The 25,361-nt window shown below is 37.7% G+C and overlaps 1 protein-coding gene across 2 annotated transcripts in view; it reads left to right on the top strand.

Moving 5' to 3' along the window:
• The window catches only part of lingo1a (leucine rich repeat and Ig domain containing 1a), a 135,478-nt gene extending 112,537 nt beyond the window's left edge, over positions 1 to 22,941 (top strand). For both annotated transcript variants that reach the window (XM_004570283.4, XM_004570282.3), the window contains one exon: positions 19,015 to 22,941. In XM_004570283.4, coding sequence (XP_004570340.1) covers positions 19,027 to 20,874 — 1,848 coding nt within the window. In that variant the 5' untranslated portion in view covers positions 19,015 to 19,026 and the 3' untranslated portion in view covers positions 20,875 to 22,941. The remainder of the gene's footprint in view (positions 1 to 19,014) is intronic.
• Positions 22,942 to 25,361: the final 2,420 nt, after the last annotated feature.

The raw sequence follows: 25,361 nt of genomic DNA, 5'->3' as shown, positions 1-25,361 counted from the left end.
TCATTGCAGATTTAAACTACTTTTATGTGTTACACTCTGTGTTTGTGTTTCTTTGCAGTTGTGCACATATTATATATTTACTGGTCTTGTGGTGGTGCAGTGTCAGGGTTTGTTAAAAAACTCCAAAAAGATAAAGAAGCACATGTTTAATGTGTTACGTTACTATAAAAAACGTTCTTTAGAATATCTGTTAATTTATTCTGAATTTCTACAATTCTTACTGTAAATGATTCGCTGTTTAAAGATATTTGAGGATATGTGGCCCTTGCTGTGCCCTCAACTTTACCACGATAGGGCGATTGTTATGCCTTTTGGTCAAAGGTCAGTAGTTAGTGCATAGTCTGATTAAGTTACATAAGCAAAGTGATAAATAAGTTCAAAGTTAAGAAATATTCTAAGTAATTCATGCTAACAACAGTTAAAATGTATGGATTCGAAATTTGCTCAGAGTGAGACATCGTTATCACAAGCGATCTTCGTATTGTATGTGCGGAAACGGGAGCGAGGGAGCGCTCGGTTCATTCGCATATCTTTGACGTGTTTTCTCCGTATTAAAAGAGTGAACGAGTTCATGTACACGCTTGTACCTTGGGAAACGTTCGTCTTTGTGAATATTAATGTGTTAAGAAACAACTTTTATATGTGTTTACCTGGAGTGAACTGCTATGCTAATGTAACGCACGTGTTAAGCTAGGCTAATCTTTAAGTTTGTCATTAGGATGTGTATTAGCTAGCAATTTATTTTCACTTTCTGTGTATTTCAGTTACAAATAAGAAATAGCAAGGAGAAGCCTTGAGAGAGATAAGGCTTTAAAGGATCTTCATTAAAAGCAAGAAAAGCAAGCCTTGTGTGGAAGATCTCGTCTATTTTGTTCGCTAGCTGTCTAGCTTCACATGGTCACGTGTGGTGAGGGCAGCATAGCGATCGTGGCTCAAGAGTTGGGAGTTTGCCTTGTAATCGGAAGGTTGCCGGTTTGAGTCCAGGCTTGGCCAGTCTCGGTAGTTGTGTCCTTGGGCAAGACACTTCACCCGTTGCTTACTGGAGGTGGTCGGAGGGCCCGGTGGTGCCACTGTCGGGCCAGCCGCGCCTCTGTCAGTGCACCCCAGGGTGGCTGTGGCTACAATGTAGCTTGCCATCACCAGTGTGTGAATGGGTGGATGACTGGTTGTGTAAAGCGCTTTGGGGTCCTTAGGGACTAGTAAAGCGCTATACAAATACAGGCCATTTACCATTTTAGTGAAAATGGCTTTCACTGTGTCGCATCTGATTTCACATTTGTAATTCTAATTGCATTGCCCTTAATCCTGCGATGGTAGAAACATTAACGTGATTATTGTGCACACTAATCCAGAATTTACACCAGAATGGAAACCATTTATTTGTCACATCACAGATACCTGTCACAAAGCTGCAACCACCATACACTTAATATGCAGAAATGCACGGGTTTCAAGTCTTGATGTGTGAATTCTAACAGACAATATTCACATCCTGCTGTGACTTGGCTTTTACATTAATATTTAACTGCATGACATATCTTTCATGGCTCATTGCAATCAAAAGCAGGAAACTAAAGAGAAAATTAATGCAAATAAGCAGCCAATGGATGCTTTAAAACTTGGATAAGCAACATATTTTTGTCGTCTGAGAAAAAACACCCCCAAAAAATTGGATATTGCATTTTGTTTGCATACTGTATTTCAAGTGACCCGAGAGGGAATGCAGGGGTGTGGTTTGTGCAGTTCTACATACAGTAAAGTAGCATAAAAGCAAAGTATCTGAAAAGACTGGGGTTTTAATTTTTTTTTAAGTCTGAAGTCAGGATTTACTTATTTCCAGAGTGCATGAAGCACATGTTTGTGCCCGTGTTAGTCAGGTGGGAGAGGTTTAGAATGGAGGGGGGCAGATACCTATCAAATTCAGGCTGTTTTAGATTTCTGCCCACTGCTTACTCCTTAAGTAAAATGTCATTGTAGTGTACAATCTTGTTAGAGGCATGTCAGAGGCATGTGTAAATGTCATGCATTTACATTAGCCTGTGGGGTTCATTAACATTTAAAGAATTCGCGTTTGAAAAAAAAAATCAGACAAGTGCAGCTAATTCTGATCTACTTCACAGCGGTGTGAAAAATGGCTTTAGGGAAATTCTCCAAAGGGGCTTTCAGAGAACCATTTTGTGCTTGTGTGCGAGATCAAGATCTTCACAAAGAGGTGGGATTTTGAATAGCAACAAGCAGTCAAAATTGATTGCATGCCTACCATCAACTTTTATTAAAAATTTGGATTTCAATAACAATTTAGCCTTTATTGATGCCAGATGAAGCTATTGGTCAAAGGTTTGTATTTGCTAAGGATTTTTACCAACCCTGTGGAGTGGAGTCATGAATGATGAAAGAGTAATGAAACTCTGTTGCCAAGAAGGCTTAAACACTCACCTCTTGGATGACTGCGTGTAAATGCCACTCTCCTAAACTGTTAGTGGGCTCTAAATTATGTTGACTGAGTGAGCTGATGGCCTAAGACTGACAGCTTCAGATGGGACTTTGGGGTGAAAACACCCGATCAGAAGTCAGTCAAGGTAGCCTCAGCCATTGAAAACGTACTCCATAGTTTCACTTATTTACAGCTTATAGTCATATGGCAAACAGGTGATCTAGTGTATAGCTACGCTGCGCACTATATATACTTTTATGGAGAATAATGGTTACATTTTAGGTGTATCAGCAGGCCACAAAACACACTGAACCGGGATCATCGAAAATGTGATGTTTTTGACATGTAAATTCCCTGTCCGTCGTTTAAGCCGTCTTCCCTTCTTTTCCAGTTGTAGACAATGGATATTATTGACCCATTTGATAATGTCACATGCATTCATGGCTGGAGTTTGAATAAATGGTGTAGCAGCGCTGATGATTACTATTGTGAGGCAAAATTACAATATGTTGCATCTTTATATTCAAAGCAGCAATTCAAACAGTGCTATTTGGTGGCAATTTGAAACACAATTGTGATACAACAGCAGCTCCACTTTCACAGCCTCACTTGAATGGAGCATATGATATTTTTCATAAGTGGGAACAAGATTTGTGTTTGTGCCCCACCTCCCTGATGTAATGGCTGTTAAAATAGCCCATTGAGATTCAGAGTTCAGAGTCCGGTGTTTAGGTGCAGTGCTAGTACTCTCGACTCTCTTCCCTCTGTCTAGTAGGCTGACTGAGGAAGTACTTAGAAACGGAGTTGTCATTTGCACCCAACCTGCTACATGTCTCCTGTGATTTCAAATTGATGTAGTAGCGTAAAAGTCACGTCTTCAAAAAAAGAATATTTTGGCTAGTGCTGAGCTCATTTAAACAACAATACAGATCTTCTTTTACATTATGGTTGGGCAAATGGTAATCAGTGATTGGCAGAGTTCATTGTTGGTTTTTTAAGGATGTTTTTTAAGGATTGTTTTGTGTGTAGTTTTTAGCTGAAAAACTGGATTTAACTCAAAGCATAATTGCAGTATAGCAACATGTGGTGGTGGTGCCTCCTTCCTTTTTGTTGTGAAGTGTTGAGAGTTGTACACAAACACTGATTCACCAGGTTTGACTGACAGATGTAGTGCCATGCAGACCCTGGTATTGTATGACAGAGTACATGTGTATGAGTTCATAAACTATGCCAGAGCTTGTGCTAAGAAAGAGCCATGTGCTGTTATCTTTTTACCAACAATATTGTGTAGTAAAGGTTTTCCCTTTATCTGATAATTGAAGCCTTTAAACTGTCGGTATTGTGCATTTTGACATGGAAATAGAGTAGATACAATACAATCTAATAGGTTAGTTCTGGTTAACTGGTTGTTGAACTGGCTGGTTGGAAAATGTTGCCATATTTTTCAAAGCTACTTTACATTGAGATAGTGAGCTCTGAATAAGGTGTTTCTGATTTTGCATTGTTTTTCTTTGTATTTGATGGGCCTTGACAAGTTAAAATCGCCATTAAAAGCCACTAATCCCATTAGGATTCATTAAGAAAGTGACACCTTAGTGCCAAAGTATAGAGAGGTTATCCTCCATGACACATGGATTAAAGTGACTCAAGATAATTCAAGTATTTTATTGTGCTTCAAGTCCATTATCCCTCCCTTTCGTGAGATCAGTGAAGCTGCTTTTTATCCATTGACAGTCTGTTCCCATTCATCATGTGATTCAAGAAAACAGGGGCCTTGCTTTGAGGTATAAGGGGGAGCAGCTTTTAGTTCCCTAAAAGCTCCCCTCGTTCATCTCTTTGGTGCTCTACCTCCATCTTACTCTTTCAGTTTAACTTCCCTAAAAGCTCTCTCAGTCTGGTTTGTCTCTCCGTTTCCCTTCCTCACTACGACTTTCTTTTACCCTCTGGCTGTTAACAGAGAGCGAGAGAGAGAGAGAATAACCGAACAATGTAACAACGAACTGCTAATATTGTTGAAGGAGGATAGGGAAAGTGCAGGGAGGAAACAAGAGGTCAGATTTCAGGTTATCGACCAGACTGAGTGGCATGAAGAGATGTTGTTTTGCTAGACACGAAGAGGCAGTAATAATCCCACCTACAGTTAGACTCCTGCACGGTGCTGTCTCGCATCTCGTAGAAATTCTGAGACTTTGCATTCACGTTTAAATCTTTTTCAATCAGACCCCGAAGTCAGTTGACATGTAGGATACTGAAAGTCTATCTTTAGCAGGAAAAACGCATATAAATGTTGCAGTTTGGCATTTTAACACCGTATTCTGATGTGACAGACAGTTCAGCAGCTGTTTCCTTTTAGTCCTTTAAGCCTAAACATGCCGGAAGTCTAAAAATGATACAAGAGAGAAATCCAGGATTTTCAAGGTGGACTTGTTTTATTTTTAATTCTTTTTCCCTAGACATCATTATTATTTTCTTTAAATAAAGACACTCTCACAAGCTTTATGGTTTTGATAATATTTTACATCTGGAGCATGTATTTTAATTCCAGTTTCTGCCATTCTTCAAAACTGAGGGAGAGAAGAAAGGTCAGTTTAACTGGCAAAATGGTGACGGTAGCATGCGGGTGGATGGGGAGGGTGAGACTGATGAAAGAGCCGTGCAGCGATCAAAGATGAGAAAATGAAATGGCATTTGACCTTGTCGGATGCCGGCGTGTGTTGCGCTGCCACAGAAGTGCAAAGTAGTTTGGGAACCTGTGGGAATTAGGAGGGGAAAGAGATCAGGTCTGAGGAGCACTGATGTGGTGTGAGAGGATGGTCCAGACAATTTAACCCACACATCTCATAACTGACTTAGAAAACAGTGCAAAAGGTGAGCAGAAATGATTTTGATGAGAAAATGAATAAAATTCAAATACATTCGAGAAATAGACGGGATCATTTTCATCTCACATAATTCTTACTTTTGAGTTTAGAACATTAAAACCCTTTATCACCCAATTATCATGTATGCCACTCATCTTTTCAGCTTTCAAAAACCACTTGAATTTTGTCTCTAACACAAACGGTAATGAAGTTACGTAGGTTTAAAGACCTTGAAAAGTGGGCAGAAGGTTAAAAAAATAAAATAAATTATAACAGGCTCTAAAAATTAAAGAAGCTAGTGTTCCCTTTACCTGTGACAGACAAAAAAGTCATCATCAGAGGTTCTGTCAAGTTAATCAGATGACTAAAAGTTAATTTGGTTATAGATGAATCAACTTTTTGAATGACTGATTATTTATTTTGCCTGTAAAACAGCATTGTAACAACTTTCTACAGTTTGTTTTTGTCAAACACATTTTAACACTAATAATAAGTGGAAATACAGTGAAAAGTAAAATTATGTATATGAGAAATGTCCAGTACAGTTAACTGGTTATGAGACCGTTTCCGTTTCAAATAGTGAATTAACATGTCATTAAAATCTGCTGTGGATTTTTTTTTTCCACAGCGGGAAAATGCTTATTGGTTAAGTAATGGCTCATCTTATCTGATCCCTTCAGCTGGTTCTGTAAATAAAAATGTGTTTCTCAATCCAGATTGAACATATAAAGTGAATTAAAAAAAAACCAAAAAACAGGATTTTACAGCACAGTTGGCTTCATTTCGGCAATTACATGTCCTCTGTAAATGGCATACAAGTTACATCACGACAAGAATAACATGACAAGAGTACAAAGATGAAATTCTAAAACGTGTGTCCACAAGCGTCTGCCTGTCAGCGTGCTTCAACATAGGCACTGCTCTTTGCAGGGAAACAAAGAAAACAGACAGCCATTCTCATTAATTAAGGCATGAGCGGCAGAAGGGATCTCACCTCCTAACTCTACAGATTGAGGCTGGATGTGCTTTGATATCAGTTGCACTCAAATATAATGAGGCTTTCTTTTCCTAGTGTTAAGATATATTAATCTACGTATAGTGTACATGAAATTCTACAAATTTAAGTCAGTTGTAGGAGTTATTATTTAATAATAAGAAAACGAAAGGAATCTGGTGCTAATGTCTGTAACTTCTTCGAAGAACAAGCATTGAAGAGGTTTGCAGTGTCTTTGCCAACCTTAAAGCCATCTGCTATTACTGTACTGGGTCACCTTGTCATTGATCCATGTATAGCATGTGAAATACCTAGATTGTCTTTCTGAAAGTAAGATTTTGTTCCCTCTAGTACCCCTAGGATTAGCAGAAGAATAGAGATGTGATTCTCTTTCTTTTCACTATCTCTATGACCTCGTCTTACTACACAAAAGCAAAGATATGGAATGGGAGGATACAAGGACAGCTCAGATGAGTAATTTTGCCTTTAATTGCTTGAACCTCCCCAGAGTGCTATTGCTTAAGTACTCCAAAACTGTTGTTGTTTTCCTCCACATAATCTTTGTTTATATGAAGGTCAGCATTTTTCTCTAAGCTTCTTATGAGAGAATTTGGAGCAGGTGGATTGTTCAGAGAGATGAGACAATGCTCCCCTGCTGGAGTTGAGAGTGAGAGCGATCTGCCCCCTTTTTCCATCCACCGCAGTCACTTTACAAAGTGTCTTCCCAGCCCATCTCAACCATCTTATGCGCAATTGTCTTTGTTTTATTTGGGGGAGAGGGTTTCAGCTTAGACCTCATTTCTCAGTCTATATCAATAGCGTCATTATGTGAGGTTTTATCTGGCTAATTAAGGCTTCATCTTTCTGGGCAATCTCTCAGAGGACATGGATTAAGCTCCCCTATCTCTGCTCTGAAGCCACTGTGGGGATGACCAGACCTGTTCAATCCTTCGTGGATTGTGGCTAGAGAGAAAACAGACCAACATTGTAGCTGTGGCCATCTAAATAGAGTTTCTTTTCCCAAATAATGCAGTGAATTGCTACTATTAGCTTTAAAGTTCATGTGTAGTTTCATGTCAACTGATACAAACAAGCCCATCCACCTCTGCGTTCTTTAAAATGAATGTGCGTTGAGCCATCATCTCAAAACAAGAGGAAAATAGAATGAAGTGTTGCATAGATTTTAAATTAGAGATAAATGAAACTGTGTGGTTTTTGTTTTGTTATTTTAGGGAGAGGCTAGTTCATTGTGTGCGTTTGCTGGTAAAAGACTGAAGACTGAACAACTGGTGAATCATTTTGCACGTATAAAAATAGATAAATGATCTAATACCATTTTAGCTGTTCAATTGATAGCCATCCATTCATGGTCACTAATTACAGTAGGCTAAATCATTTATCTTATGTGAACAAGGTTCTCTCACTGGTATGGCATAGGTTCTTTTTCATGGTGCTAGAAATAGCAAATAAACTCCCCATTGTGTGTCTTTCTCACTGTTGATGTTTTTCCTTTTTTGCCTTTGCTCCACAGAGTATGGGTTATCAGGATAGAAAGCTCTACCTTAACAAGTATATGTTAACATCCGTCCCATCTGTGGTGAAGGGATCAGATTAATAGCAATGTCCATCCATCCATCCATTCGCTTCCGCTTATCCTTTTCAGGGTCGCGGGGGGCGCTGGAGCCTATCCCAGCTGTCATAGGGCGAGAGGCAGGGTACACCCTGGACAGGTCGCCAGTCTGTCGCAGGGCCAACACACAGGGACACACAACCATTCGCACTCACATTCATTCGAACATTCACACCTAGTGACAATTTGGATTATCCAATTAACCTATCCCCACAAGCTGCATGGCGTTGGACGGTGGGAGGAAGCCGGAGTACCCGGAGGGAACCCACGCAAACACGGGGAGAACATGCAAACTCCACACAGAAAGACCCCGGCCTGATGGTGGAATTGAACTCAGGACCTTCTTGCTGTGCGGCAACAGTGCTAACCACCGTGCCACCGTGCTGCAATGTAACAAAGGAATAATAAAATGGAGCTTAAGATTTTATGGTTTATTTTATGGTAAAACTGTAAGAATAAATGTGTTTTCAGGGCAGTGTATAAGATGTCAGGTGTATTTATCAGGAGAAAGCTGCGTTGTTGGTCTAATCAGCTGTAGCCTTTTGACAATTAATTTAGAGCCATCTAGAGTTTGCTTTGTCTGCATAGAGAATCAAATGATTTGTTTTATTCAAAGCACTGATCCAGAGCCACTGGTTTCCAGTGCAAAAACAGTACTTAATGAATATCAAATACGCTGTTGCTCTGAGTTCCTGCTCATTAAAGTTTAGTACTGAAAATGACCAGATGAAAGTCTGCATCAACACTCATTAAAACAAATGCCAGAATTCCCTTCCCATATAAAGAAACTGTTAATAGGGAAACTGCACTGTGCAGATCTGTCACTATTTTGGGAGGTTAAATCTACCATTTGACTTTTCCCATACTGAAAAGGTGAAAAAATACCATTTTTGTCATGCCGCATAAACACAGTCTGCATGAGAGCATTGAAATAACTGACTGTCACAGTTCTTATACCGTACTTCAGTTTTTTTGATAAAGCGCTTGTGAGTCAGTGTTTTGTCTGAGCCCTTGCCATTATAGGAAATAAATCCCAAATGAGGAAAATGAAGTTATTTTGCACAGGCAGTTGGTGCATTTGACAGCCATTAATCAAGAATTGTGTAAAAGTAAAAAAAAATCTGTTTCTTTTTGTTTGTTTTAATTTTTAGTGTTTCCATTGAAGGTCAAATTGTATCTACAATCTTGTACTTTAGGACTTTGCAAATGAACACACTAGGTCTCAAGTCAATGAAATCCTCTTCTTCATGATGCTATACAGAAATGAAGATCTAAAAGAACTAAGCCATTTCAAAAAAAAAAACAAAAAAACCTGAGCCAGGGTTGAGGACGGGGAAACAGCTTATTACCTATTTTCGTTGAATCATATCACAAATATGATGGCGAATGTGAAATGTAAATACTGGAACTAGATGGAAGCCGTGGGTGACAGATTCTGTGATTATTGCTTTTGTCTGTTTGTTGCTCGAGTTATACGTTATTGAATAGCGGTTGCTATAGTAGGAATTCAATAATAATTCCTTTTTTAGTTAGAATAAATACAAATTATAGAAAAGAAACATGAGACTTTAAAGCCCCATTATATCCACCACTGCCATGGCCAACAGTGGTACATTCCAAATCCACGTGTTGTTTCATCTAGTTGTATCATGCACTTTTAAATTTTGTGTCTTTGTGCAGGTGCTGCTCCCAAGTTGAAGACACAAGTATAGGATTATGTCGGTTTTTCAACACCATTTCAATGATATATTCTTGTAGACGCTTGGAAATTTCCAGAGGGAGATATTGCAACTGCTTTAAAAGATTAGATTTTCTGGAAAAAGCTTCTGATTCTGACTTCTACCACTGTACTAGCACTTATGAAAAGGTTTTATTAAAATATGGATTTTAAAGGTCACCTTTATGATGGTATTTTGTAATTTAGAGATGAGATACCCCTGTAGTATTTGAGATAGAAAATACAAAGACTTTCGATATACTTTTCCTACATTTCATTATAGATGAAAGTTATTGGAGAACCAAAGAGATCATCAGTCAGCTCCACCTTGCCAATACATAAAAAGAAATCTTAAGCATTGGGAACTATCTCAAAGTACGGTGCTTTTTTGCCCCCACTCTAATCCCTGCTGGAAATAGTTGGAGCTACACTGAGACTGTGAGAACAGAAAATTAAGGCAGTTTTGGAAATTAGACATGGATGAAGTACTTTGAACATATTTGAGTATTTATGTTAAGCAATTGCAATCCATCAGCAAACACTAATGTATGCTTTATTGATTAAAATCTTCTGTCATCTCAACTCACGTCAAGCAGTTACAAAGATTTATGGCGTCTTCCTTCCTACCCAACCCTCTATTACACAGTAAGTCTGATTAAGCACACTGTGCAAATTGTGTTGGCAATATCATAATCTTTTTTAATACTGCTAAGTTCATCTCAACTTGACATATATTTCCTGGTGACTGCAAGTTGTAAAAACAAAAGTCCTGACACACAATAATGGGTTTTGTAAACAACTCCTGTGTGGTTGGAGCTTCACTAATATAGGCCATTCCCTACTACATTGTGCAACAACAGTACCCTCTAAAGTCTGATCCCGGTGCATTAGTTGGGGATTTTATGCATGAGGGTCAACTCTCTATCCACTAATTACAGCTCGTTTCCCTTTAAAAGCCGTTATTGTGAGCTGCAGGCACAGCTAAGCAAAAGGGACATTTTCTTCGCCACACTGGGAAGAAAGCCTTCAGATGCCAGTCACAATTAAAGTCAATATAGCCGAGAGCCTCTCCACACTGTGCCCGTCATACTTCCTAGCAGCTGATAAAATATGCCCTTAATTATTCATTACGAGATGAAGGCATGTTTCCATGTTGACTTCTTTAATTGAAGAACCAGTGCAGTTTTCAGTCTATTCGAGGCTATTAAGGCTACGTATTTGGGGAAGTTGATATACTAGTTGTTCCATAAGCCTGCAAAGGAGCTCACCAACAAACAGATTACCCCCACCCGCAACACACTCTGAGGGTAACTGCCAAATCTGCTCACTTCATCTGAGGGAAAAAATTATTCACTCACAAATTTAGTGAGAAGAGCAATATGTTCATCCCCCTCGCAAATCGTTCATTTACCCTCCCTCTAACCTTGAATAAATTTCGGAAGCTATTCAGTAGGGTCCTTATGTTGAATTTTACAATTTTAACATCTTCACCTTCTAAATAACGATTCTTCCCCCATAGCACTACTTGAGGACAGTTTTGATTTGCATAAGTACTGTCATTCTCAAATTAAATCATACACTATGTCTTGGCAAATGCTTATGCGCCATAGAAGAGGTAAGGGCTTGATTCAGCAGCATAATATTAACCCATCACTCAAGAATGATTAATTCAGAGCAAAAATGTGGATTATTCAAATAGGTTTGGATGTTCTGGCAGGATATGTGATTGAGCTGACAGGGATTTTGTTTGTTTCCAATTCTAAATGTCCTTCAGCTTGCCGTTATCGATCAACTGGTGTATATCTAAAAAGTATATATAAAAAATTATATATACTTTTTACAGCTTTATTTTTGAAAACTTTACCTTTTACATCTCAAACCTTTAGATGAAAGCACTGTAACGAAACATTAATATTCATAAATAAAACTTTGTGCATAATAACAACAAACAAATGACGAACTCTAAAGAAAGAATATTCAGGATTTGAAGTTTACTTTCAATGAAAATTGGATGGATGGATGATTACATAACCAAATGTTTTCATGGCGTCTGATGAGCATTGGGAGACCTGTTTATTCGCCTAAGCTCATTTGTTTTTTGCACATCATCCTGCAAATTCATTACAAGAATATTGGTGAGATTTCAGTGTTTTTTGCTCATCAGTAGCCAAGGAAACAGTTTCTTTGTTTCTGGATAAGAAGAGCAAATTAGTCCATAACAGACAAAGTGCACCTAAACTACAGGTTATCTCAATTGGTCAGTTTGAGCTCATACTACTCAGTGCATGTTTACCCTATTTCGCAAAAACTCACAGCATGTTTTTCATTCAGCAAATCAAACAGAAGACCTTTTGGGATATTATCCGTGAAACTTAATTGCCTCGAGCACTATTTTGTTTACTAAACCAATGCAAAAGTTGATCAAGAAAAACTTTAATACAAATTCAGTTTGTCTGCTAATAGCATGCTACATTCAGTGGTTATTATTTGCCCTCACATATGAGCTACAATTTCAATAATAACAACAATAACTCATCCATTTTCTTTTTTTTTCCTTTTATGTTCTTTTTCTTCTTCTTATCTAGCTCAATTTCCTGCCTCCTATTCCATTTTGGGCACTAGGTTAAACTTCCTACTTGTGCATTTACATTGGTACCGCTAGCTTGAGCTATACTCTCACTGTACTAATACTATTTCTGCTGATTATCATTATCATTATTATTTTATTGCTGTTGTTGCCTTCATTGTTAGTCTCTCAGTTTATTTTAACATGATGTAATGAACCACATGGTTACTCATGTATTAATCATGTATCCATAATCGATAAAACAATTGATTGACTTATTTATGAGCATCAGATTTAAGTTTGTAAACTGTTTACCCCCAATTGAAACAAATAGTGTTTATCCAAAAATTGTATACAGCGATATATCAAGTTCTGCTGACTGTGGAAAAAAAAAATGGTTCTGGCCCATTGCTTCAAACAGACTTTCTCAAGTACCTCACGGGGCCTTGTTAGTGCAGACTTGCTCTCAGTCTTCCAAACTACACAAAGTAGAACAGGCCAGGTTCAGCTCCAACACTAAAACACTCATATGAAATCAGTATTCTGTATGAAACCTAAAGCCTTGTGACCTTCAGCAGTTAGTGCTTCTACTTTTATTGCAATGTCTGCATTGTTTTCAGTTTGGCTTCTGGAGCTCGGGGTGTTGGCTTCTCCTGTGTTGCTGGGAGAAGAGCCCACGTGTAGATGTGTGCGACCCTGACTTAGTTGCTTCGAGCCCTAGAGTCTCTGTCAGCAAAAGAAATCAAGACTCAAAATGGGGTCCACAACATTAGCTAACAAAGTGATAAAGGCTATGTTAAGTGGTTGCCACATCTTTGCTGTACACTTGTCTAATTGGCTAACCATTTGAAAAGTTAAACACACACACAAACACACAACCCAAGTTGTTATTTATTGTGTTTCATTCTACGCTCAGTGTTTGGAGGTCAAATAAAATAAATAATAATAATGGATTTATATAGCGCTTTTCAAGGCACCCAAAGCGCTTTACAATTGCATTATGCATTCACTCTCACATTCACACACTGGTGGAGGCAAGCTACAGTTGTAGCCACAGCTGCCCTGGGACAGACTGACAGAAGCAAGACTGCCATATCGCGCCATCGGCCCCTCTGGCCAACAGATGCACTTCCCAACCCCCAGTGCCACGGTCGCCCCGTGATGGGGGGAAAAAGACATGGATAGAGTTGGAATGATATCCACTGAGCTATTTTTTCACTAATAAGTAAGTTTTTATAATCAGTTTCCCTTTTATTCATTTTGAAGTGTTGCTGGGCGGTCTGAACTGTGATATTAGTTATAAATAGCACATCACGCTTTACATTATCAGTTCATCAATATTATATCAGGATCGTCTTCTAACTGTCAGGGCTGATTTAAATAGCTCTCATATCCAAATTGCTAATGACTTCTTCCTAAAGGCCTACACATGTTTTTTCACATGATAGTTTAACTAAGCTCTAAACAGGATAACTATTAAACAACAGACATATCCAAGTGAAGTTGCTGAGTGAAAAATAGCCTACGTTCTTGTTTTTGTCAGCTTCACCGCATTTATTAGATTTTTCTGTTTTGTTTGTCAGTCTTAACAAAATATATGATGAAATAATTTGCCAAATTCAGATAATTGACATCATTATAAGTATGCTTTTAATTAGAAAATGATTTTTTTTAGACCTTTTTGTGTAATTCCTCTAGGCTTAAGTTTGGCTCGTTTCCTTTTATTACGGTAATTGTTTTGGATGCTGTGAAAAACATGTGAGCTCTCATTAGTGAGTCTTATTTGAGTCTTTCCAAAATACACTTTATCTCCTTAAAAAGAAAGAACAAAAAAAAAATCACGATTCTCTGCAGAGAGCTGGCAAGCTGAATAGTTTAATAATGATAGAACATCACGATCCCTAAATTGCACACCAAACACCCAACAAAGAAAAAAGAAAATACACAATAGCCCCAGCTATGGGCCTCGATAAACTAATGTTTAATGAAACATGATTTAAAAAAATTTGACCAGAATCATTAGCTATTATTATTATTGGCTACACTGTTTTTATTTTAGAGCTTACAGTTCCTGAAAGCATGCTGTTGAATTTGAAATAGATATCCCTTCTAGTTTAACAATAAGCTAATCAGTTGAACCAAACCCAAATAATATTATCTATCCAACTATAATTGTATTTTCTTTACATTGGCAACTGTCTACTATCATCAAAATCTTTTACTATGACTATAGGGCAACATCTCTAAAGTAGAGCTAAAAGTAAGGGTTTTATAAAATGATTTTTAAAAATATGTCAAAACAATAAGAATTCACTATTTATTATAAAACTGAGTTAATATCTTTCTAATTGCCCTGTTGATTGTCTTATTAAAAGGAAAAAAAAACATCTTTTACGAGCTGGAACAACAAAACAATCCCTTTCAATATGACTGGTCCAAGTAATCAACTTTTAATGTATAAACCCATCCCCAGTATTTTTTTTTTTGTTTGTTTTTTTTGTTTTGTTTTTTCCTTTGGTGTAAGTTTGGTCTCCTGACAGGCTTTGTGTAAGTGGCTTTTTCTTTTAATTAGAAAGTAGTTTTGTTTGCATCTTTTTTTTTTTTAATCAGTAAAGGGAGACTCAACATCAGAAATTCCTGTCATTCCCTACATATGCAGAATGTACTGGTAATTCTTTCCCAGTTTCCTATTTGTTGCTGTACTACAGAATGAGACATCAATGAACAGAACACTGCGCAGAAGCAATAATGACCCCTTTGAGAGGTGAAGTTCAGGAGGGACATGTCTACAGGTTTTACGGCAGAGTTTTGTCAGAACAACAGCTGGCCACTGTTGGAATTCTGCACCTCGATGCACCAACCAGCTTCTTCACCTGGATTAGGGCTTTACTGTCCATCTGTTGGGCGTCAGCTTACATTTAAGCCCTGCCATATCACAGGTTCAAACCCAGCCAACAGTGCCAGCAGGCAGCGTAGCTTCTCAATGACACAAGGTTAACAATTTTGTTCAAATTCATCCAGGACAGTGTGAGACAGATCTTACTACCACTTGCTAAAGGTCAAAAAAACTTGCATTTAGTCATGGTGTCACTTTTAGTTTATGCTTTAATACCTGCAATGCTACTTGCAGTTAGAAAGCCAATAAGCATCTTAGAAGTGATTAAAGTGATAGCAGAAAGAGAATAAAACACTTTTGTCAACTTACACAAAAATATAAATTTGCAAATTATACAAAGAAAATATGACTGGAATTACTTATGCTTGATACCACTAATAGGCATCATATGAAATTGTAAACACTGGGGACAAGAGTGTGAGGGCATGTTAAAGAAGAGTAAATAGGTGGTGAAGTAAGATTCCAGTCCTTGGTCTGGCCATTAAGGATTAGACGGGCAGCTGACTAAGCGGTTTGCAGAGGAATGGGCTTTAAAGGCTTTTAACACTTTGTGCTACAGATAAGGTCAGCATCATCTTACGGATTTCCAGGAAGCTTAAAGGTATTTAACAATGGTATTTAACAAGGCTCAGAAGTGATATCTTCTGACAGGTAAACTAAAATGTGACTCGGATTACTCTGTGATGATTAGGACTTAATGACACTGATACATGCATATTCTCGAATGTGCTAATTGTTAAAAAAGGAATGATAAGATATGGAAAAGAAAATAATTTCTAGCTTGCTACAGTGCAGATGTTAAAGTTTAACGTGAACCTTTTTTTACATGAACTGGCTGAATGTTTCGGTTACTGTGTTATGATTGTAGTGCTGTACTGTTAGCTTCAGTGTGTCGAGAATCTGAAGACCATCTTTCCTTCATCTACCTGCTCTTTCTTGGGTTTTGAAAATTATTTTAAAATTGGGCTCTATATCAAAACCATAAAATGTCATATTAAACTTTACTTAATTATAGCGACTTGGACCGTGTTTTAATGCTACACTGAACTGCCTACACCTACTCCATTGTAACAGGGCACCATCTACTTTACGTATGAAGCAACATCTTCAGCATCCCAGCGGATCCTGGCATAAAGGCATTAATCTCTCTATTCATTGATCTAGTTATTACTGGTCTTGGACCAGTGAGTCCTCATTTATTGAGCCCCACTGTCTTATTTCTCTTACATATTCATTCTTTTGAGCAGCACACCCCCTCTCACTTCACCTCAATTAATGTAATTCTGTGGGAGCTCACTGGAGTGCTGATTCGAATGAAGAACACATTCAGAATACATGCCTGTGAGGGGATGATAACACCAGATCATTAACAAAACAGAGCTGCAAATGTTTACCCATGGATAGCATTCTTCATCTTAATGTGTCCATATCTTTTCATGTTTCATTGCATATTTGCTGCTGAAGCCGTGTGCTATAAATTGTAAATTGTGCTGCAAATGACTTAGATGCATCTAAGTCATAAAAATGCAATTTCATCAAAAACTTTACTTAAATATTCAAATTTCTTATTAATATTGCCCAATCACGTGCACTGTTGGGATGTATAGAAGAGTGCAGGGACTTGTTCGGAAGCCTTACTGCAATCCACAACCTGCTGAAGTTGTAGTCAAGGAGCTTTACCAACAGGGGATTATACTTTGAATATTTCTATGATTGTGTTAACGTGTCAGTGGCATTAGGGCTGGGCATAATAGCATCTCATTGAGTGATAGCCAATATGTGATATATCCCCACAATGTAGGCCAACAGATAGAGTCTGAGCCTGTCATGAGGCCTTTTTTTTTTTTCACTTTTCATAGACTTCTTGCGATGTCCTATGACACACTATGTCACTCACAGGCCACTTACTTAATCAGTGTACATTAAGGAACAAGAAATATTAAGTATATCCAGAGGCAGCATGAAGCACAGCAGGTTCCGGTGCAGGTCTCTGAATTCAGACAAATTCTCAACTGTTTCTGGCATCACTTGATTACAGATGGTATCATCAAATCCCCAATCTGAACTTTGACCTCAGAGCGAATAAAATGAAATTGAGCAAAGTAAATCTAACCCATTTTTTCATGATTCTACTGTCCAGTTGACTATGGGCTCACTGGGGTAAAAATTATCAGTGGCTGGTGGCCACAATAGTAGTAACAGGTTACCCCATAATTAACTGTCAAGCTGGATATCACTGATTTTTTCTTTCTACACTATCAATCTGTCAAATGTATTGTGGTCCACTGAATCTGCTGAAATATAAAGGTGCATTATCCATCTTCACAGACCTCCTGGGCATCTGGAAGAACAATCACATAACCACTCAGAAATTGACTTTTTTCTTTTTTGGTGGCTTTTGTGTGCCTCACAGAGAGACAGAAAGATTGGGATACAGAGACGGGGAATGACACGCAATACAGAGACCAGGATGGGTTAATGTAGTGAGAACTTAGCCTTGGCATCTGAGTCGCATGCTATACCAGATGAGGTGCTGGGGATCCTAAAGACTAATTTAGAAGAAGAGATAAAACTGCATACCACTGGGAATATTCACTGTATTGTGACAACAGTGATCACACATTGACAGGCATTTCCCAGGGACATGTCTAAAGAGGAGTGCAAATTATATGTGAAAAAAAAATTTTCAGCCTGTTTTTTCTTTACATTTTTTACCTCTTATTTTCATCCAACTCCTTGTGTGGTAATATAGTTCAAAATTGTTGTAGCATTAATGCTGATCACATGCTCTTTTTTTGTTTGTTTGTAAATGGGTGTTCTGCTATGACACAAATGGATCATTTCATTGCTGTTAGAAAGGATAGACTCACGCTAACCAGTGGAATCAAATCAAACAGGTTTTGTTTCCTGTCTTGTACATATGTATCTCTCCATTTCTAATTCACTGATGGTCTATATTTTAACTGTGAGCAACTGTCATCCATAGCACATACGTCATAGTTGCCACCATTTTTATCTTTGATTGTATCATTTTGTTACTGTTGCTCCACCCTCACACAGCAAACCCTCACACAGCAAATTTACATTTTAAGTAATAGGAAGAAAAAGACTTCAAAATACCACACTAAACCACGGATGTGCTCAGAAAAAGTTGTTACAACACAGCATGACTTGGATTACAGAAATATGTTGTTAATTCCACTAGACACGTCTCTTTGCTTTATGTCACGGAGACAGCATTGACTGATTGATTATTTGTCAGGTTTAGTGTAGATATGTTCAGGACTCCACAGCGTACACCAAGAGGGTATACAGTAGTGAAAGATGTATGTAGATTACTAGAATGATTTTGCCTTTGATTTTCTTCCTTGGATCAGTATTTTTATTCATATAACAAGGTCTCATGGACGACTGTGTATTTACAGGAGCTGCTCGGATTTAAAATACCTTTTGAAACTCTGCACTGGCAAGTTCAAGATGCAGAATTTATAATTGCATGCACATACCTTATTCCTTGTAACCTCTATTCATCTTTAGTCTGTTCATGAATATTGCAGCAGGACACACTCTCTCTACTCTTCTCTGTTCTGTTAGCATTTGTGTCGCATCAGAATGTTGTCCTTTTAGCACATGCAGTTGTTGAACTTGCCAACTGCCAGAAAATGCACATAATAACCAAAGAGAATTGTTCTGAGAGCTATTAATTCAGACTCCTGTTCTGAACATCTCCCACATATAATGTAAAATAGTAGAATTTTATCATTAAACTGCATGATGACAAATCAACTCATTGCTCAAGACTGTTAAAACTATTGTTTTAGCTCATATGTTTCAGTTTTTCACAATTTGCACTGTATTTGTCTTTTAACTGAACAGATCATCATGAACATTTTGCTATGTATCTGCGTCTCTCTAGGTAACCGATAAGATGGTGGGCAGGGAAGCGACTGGGCACAGCTACCTGGTGGCTTTCTGGCAGCCTATTCTGATTCTGATGCTGAGCACCGTTCTGTCTGGATCCACAACAGGCTGTCCATCCCGGTGTGATTGCAATGTTCAAGAGCGATCGGTGATGTGCCACCGCAAGAGACTCATAACAGTTCCTGAAGGCATTCCTGCAGAAACAAGACTGCTGGACCTCAGCAAGAACCGTATCAGAACCATTAACCCAGATGAGTTTGCCAACTGTCCCAACCTTGAACACCTGGAACTGAGTGAAAACACAATCTCCACTATTGAGCCTGGAGCATTCAACAACCTTTATGGCTTGCGAATATTGGGGCTACGTAGCAACAAGCTAAAGCTCATCCAGCTCGGTGTGTTCACAGGTCTGAGCAATCTTACACAGCTGGACATAAGTGAGAACAAGATTGTCATCCTGTTGGACTACATGTTCCAGGATTTGTATAACCTCCGCTCTTTAGAAGTGGGTGATAATGATCTGGTTTTCATCTCCCATCGAGCTTTTCATGGCCTAAGTAGTCTTGAGCACCTGAGTCTTGAGAAGTGCAACTTGTCTTCTGTGCCAACAGAGGCTTTTACCCACCTCCACAGTTTAATCACTCTCAGGCTGCGTCACCTCAATATCAATGTCATACGGGATTATTCTTTTAAACGGCTCTATCGGTTAAAAATATTGGAAATAGCAAATTGGCCATATTTGGATACGATGACCCCAAATTGCTTGTATGGATTAAATCTCACCTACCTGACGATTGCAAATGCCAACCTGACCACAATTCCTTATGTAGCCTTGCAGCACTTGGTTTATTTGCGCTTCCTCAATCTTTCATACAACCCTATCCATACCATTGAAGGAAATAAGCTCCATGATCTGCTGCGTCTGCAGGAATTTCACCTTGTGGGAGGCAGACTGGCAATGATTGAACCCTACTCTTTCCGAGGTCTAAACTACCTGAAAATACTAAATGTGTCTGGGAACTCGCTTAGTACTTTAGAGGAGTCTGCTTTCCATTCAGTTGGCAACCTGGAAACCCTGGCATTGTATGATAATCCCTTGGCCTGTGACTGTCGACTATTGTGGGTTTTCCGCCGGCGCTGGAGACTGAACTTCAACAGGCAGCAGCCCACCTGTGCCTCCCCTGAGTTCGTCCAAGGCAAAGAGTTCAAAGACTTCCCAGATGTTCTGCAGCCAAACTACTTCACGTGTCGCAAGTCTAGGATTAGGGATCGCAAACCTCAGCAAAAATTTGTTGACGAGGGAGCCATTGTTCATTTTGCTTGCCAAGCAGATGGGGATCCCGCTCCAGTGATAATGTGGCGATCTCCACAGAAAAAGTTTATCACCACCAAGATGATTGGAAGGCTGTCTGTGTTGCCAGATGGTACTCTCGAAGTGCGCTATGCCCAGATTCAAGACAACGGTACATATGTGTGTATAGCTAGCAACGCAGGTGGAAATGACACCTCTCTTGCACACCTTCATATTCATAGCTATTCGCCTGACTGGCCACACCAGCCCAACAAAACATTTGCTTTCATATCCAACCAGCCGACAGAAACTGGAGCTAATGATACAAGAGTCAATGCCCCTTTCCCATTCGACATAAAGACATTGATTATTGCAACTACAATGGGATTCATCTCATTTCTTGGTGTCGTCCTCTTTTGCCTGGTACTGCTGTTCCTCTGGAGCAGAGGTAAAGGCAACACTAAACACAACATTGAGATTGAGTATGTGCCACGGAAATCAGACGCTGGCATGAGCAGCACCACAGTGGATGCTCCTCGCAAATTTAACATGAAAATGATCTAACAGAGCTGTGGAATTTATTAATTTTGAACTTTAAAATAAGACAAATGGTAAAGAAGACATTTCCTTTCCTCTCTTACAAACCTGTGGATCCTGGTCTGTTAACATAGAGTAAAATGTTCTTTCTCCTGACTGATGGACAAGGAATGAAACCACACCCAGTGTTACATGGCATCTGTGGTTTCCACAAGGCCTGTGGGGGCATTAATTGAAAATCAGATTTGTCATAGGCAGTTCTTATTCCTGTGGATTTCTAATGAGATAACTATATCACAAAAATAAAAATAAAACATTTTAAAAGCTAGAATGCGAGGGGCAGATCATATTTTGGCCGTCTCTGTTTTTTGTGCGTATTTTTTTTATTTCGTGTTTGCTTTATTCTGAAGTTAGGTGTTCTCTTATGAATGATATTTGTATGGGTTGTTGAGCACCTTAAACACTGGCCAATTCAAGTACATCTTCATCACTGTATATCATTGTGAATACTCCTGTGCCTCCTTTTTTTCTTTTCCATGGTTTTTCTGTGATTCAGGAAATTTATTGTGTCATATTATGAAAAAAACACAGCAAATTCTTCGAGAGACAAAACTGTTACTAACATCTGTAAAATGTTATCTTAATTTCACAGCACCCAATTCATAACCAAGAAAAAACAATTAACAGTCTGTAAAATCAGATTATAACCCTGTTAACGCAATGATGATTACAGCAGTAATTTGGTGCAAATTTTTGGCAATCGGTCCATTTTTACCGATCTAAAAAATCAGCTAAAAAACAGCCAAAAGGTATATAAGAAAAATTGCATTTTTACACCGACAATATTCACATAAATAATTAATGCAAAAAAATGCATAAAATCATGTTAAATGTGAGTATTAAACATTTTTACATAATGGTTTGAAGTGAGTACTTAGCACCAGTGCCACTCAGTCCATTTTCAGATGTTACCCAGACAGTGCTCACAGATAGATTAAGGACCTGACACAAAAAGGAAATGAGAAAAGTGTTTGAAACCATGCTCTGTTCTCACAATAGATGCACCTATCCACAGCAGTTTTGCCATCCAAAAGAATGGTTGACTCTGGCACTTAAGTACTTACTCCTAAGCTTTTAAATAGCATTTCAAAAAAACTTATGTAATAGTATTAGTTTGTGCTCAACATGATTAGATGGAATAAAACTTGCGGTGCTCACGCTTTGGATATGATGTGCTCCTCAAGCTGTAAGAACATTTCTGTCATTTCTTTCTTGATTTTTTTTTTAAATTTAATGAAATTAATGCTTTATTCATGACAATACTGCCTCCCCCAGCAAAGCCATGGAAAAATTACCTTCCAGAATCATTTATATGTTCGTTTTTTCCTAGAAATGTGCATTTATTTGTCAGGGGGAAAAACTGCAGCATATTATGCTCCCACTTGGTTCTGCAAATAAAATCAAAAGTTACCTTTTCAAGTACACACTGTTGTACAGCCGGGCTTTGAAAACATGTGAGGATAAAGGCCAAGTTATCTATGATGGATGACATTGCATATTACATCACAGTAATGGCTGGAAGTAAGAACTGAATATGCAGATGGTTGAAGTGACACAGATGGTTTCACCCATGGAGCAATCTGAAGCAGCTTTGGTGTAATCCGTTTTGCATAAAGGAGAAAAAAACAAAACAAAACAAAAACAAAAAAAAACGCTGGATATGGCTCATGGTTCTCCCTCTTGCTGATTATGAATGCTCTCTTTGTTCAAAGTGTGGCAACTGTACCTAGCCTTTTTTTTTTTTCCTTCCTAAGTGGTTTGGGAAGTTCTGATTTTGGTATATGTTATTCCTTTTTTTGATTTTGACCATGGACTATACTGACCATGTAGTCCAAGCCAACTTTTTACAAAAAAATATATATACTAAAAAAGAAATCTATGGAAAATACATTCAAATTGTTCTGTGCAATAAAGGTAATATGCAGATTTTTTTTTTAATTAACAAAATTTTGTTGATGTTGAATTGTTGAGAATATGGTATGTTGTATTAAACAATCTATGGACTTTTGTAAAAAAAAAAAAGTGATGCTTTTATCTTGGTTTTAAAGTTTCAATTGTTTTTTCTTATAGAAATAATATATATGTCATAGCTATGTATCGGTAGATTCAGCTCAGATATATGTACTGATGACTTTTCAGGTGCTGAAGCTCCTCATCACTTATGTAAAATTGCCACAATTTCCATTAATTATTTCATTTACAAGCTACCAGATTCTTTTTTTTTTTTTTCATTTTTTAATTTAGCATAATTTTCTAAACTTCTGTTTACCAAGTATATGTGTATCAGTGGCCAAATGAGGAACTTAATGTTTGATTTTTTTCAATTGAATAGCTCATTACATGATGATTCAGACTGAAGGGAAATTTAATATCATATATTTCAGTGCTAATTACTTGTTTACAGGGAAAATTGTAGTCCAATTGTTCATTTGCCTAGCTTCTAAACATTTATTAACCACCATTAGTAAAGGTTCACTGGCACTGTGTTGCATATTGGAAATATTTTTAATTTACTCTGCACAATTGTAATTTTAAAAGAGACAAAGTCATCAGCTAGGGAACTTCGAAATATAACCAAATACTGGCTGTTTCACTTCGAGTAACACTATTATTCTGTGATATGTCTTAGAAAAACAGTAGCAAATTAGGTTGCCCTTTGACGATTATGGGAAATGACCAAGGATACGACTAGGACAGCCTGGTTTCATAAAATACTTCTGTCCTTCAGTGAGTTTGAATCTCTGTCCCATTCCCTTTTATTCCATATCTTTGCTGCCTTTTAGGACTCCGTGGGGACTTTTGACATTCTTTTTTTCCTCAAGCTGTATCAAAGCATGCTCATTTATCTTCTGACTCAAAAACAGACAGGCAGAATAGAAGAGGAAAGAAGCTATTCTTGAGGCCCAAGAGCTCCAGGGAGTAATGGAGACATCCATTGTTTTCATTCCTCAGATATTAGATCTGTGCTTAAAATTCTAGGTCAGGAACAGGCTGATGGATTCTGACACCATGCGACAAGTTGTCTTTCCTCAACTGAGCATGAAAATATAGACACACCTCTGGGTCTTCCTTGCACTCATCCAAATCCACGCTCTTAACAACATCTGGGAAACACAGCATGTAAGCAAACAAAAGTGGGAATTTGCTGTTGGCTGCACTTCTATCAGAAAGTAGAAGCTTCAGATGCCTAAAATAAAAAGCAAGTCATTTGAGATTTTTATGTTGATGTGGAATCTAAACTCATGGCAGGTCGCTGTCTCTCATATTCATATCAAAGGATGAAAACATCTCTTATTATATGTGTTTCTATATTATACCTATTTCTGAATCTATTTCAGTCACTCTCAGTCAAACCATACACAGTCCTGATTAAAATCGATTCTAAATCCTATATGTGATATTTCATAAAATATTCCAATTCAATAATTAACAAAGTACACATGGGACAACCACTGTACTTTTAATTTGATTTAAAATGGAAAAAGGTTACATCTTAAAATGTATTTAAATCAAATTAAATTAATAATGAATAAACTGAATAATAATTTTAAGGACGACGTACCCAACAGTGTTACAAATGTTATATTGTAGTAATAAGTCTCTTGAACCCTCTAATCATTTAAACATATGCTTAAAATATACACAGTTTTTTTACATTGAGTGAAAGTATAGTATGTGAAATAACCAGGCTTAAAATAAAACACTACCATAACTTGAGGCAAAGCTAGCAAAACAGAGTTAAAGCTAGCAAAACAGTAAATAGATCTTCGTTGGTTATCCGTTGGTTAACAGCATTGACAAATAGCACCATTTTCAAACATATGAATGAATTGAAGAACTGAAATATATTACTTCTTCTGTAGTCATCATCAAAGTGTTCCCTATTAGCTAACTGTCCCTAGAAATGGAGGAACTTTATAGGACCATTCTTTTAGCAAAGAAGTAAAACACTATGAAAAAATGTCACTGCATAAACAACTATATTATTGGCAAATAATATAGGTCCGCGCCTCTAATTAAATCGATTTTAAAAAGCTCAGAAGCAAAGGCCAACATTTTGATTTAGAAAAAAAAAAGTATGAATATATTTCTAAAAGTCTTGAACACTGTGTGACATGGGCAACTCTATATATCTACAGATTAAAAGCATTAATGAAAAATGAAGGTGGTGACTCTGGAAAATAGAAAGTTTTGTATTTTTTCATGCGTTTATTTATTTATTTAATTTATTTCAGTTAACCACGTCATTTTTCATAGATACTAATTTTAGAGAACTGGTAGTGTCTCAGTCTGTTTAACGTACTTTTTTTAAATTAAAGCTGACATCCAGTCTTCATCATTGGGGCTTTCTTTGCTAAGGTGCTAAAGCAGCTATTACGACCTTTTTCACACTGCAGCCTCCTCTAGATTTCACAGCTTGGCCACGGTTGGTTATCAGGAAAAACGTATCAATG

Source organism: Maylandia zebra, linkage group LG7 (assembly GCF_041146795.1).
Source record: "Maylandia zebra isolate NMK-2024a linkage group LG7, Mzebra_GT3a, whole genome shotgun sequence".
In the NCBI taxonomy this organism is placed as follows: Eukaryota; Metazoa; Chordata; class Actinopteri; order Cichliformes; family Cichlidae; genus Maylandia; species Maylandia zebra.
The sequence above is the reverse complement of the archived record's forward strand: the minus strand, read 5'-3'. Positions and strand labels throughout refer to the sequence as shown.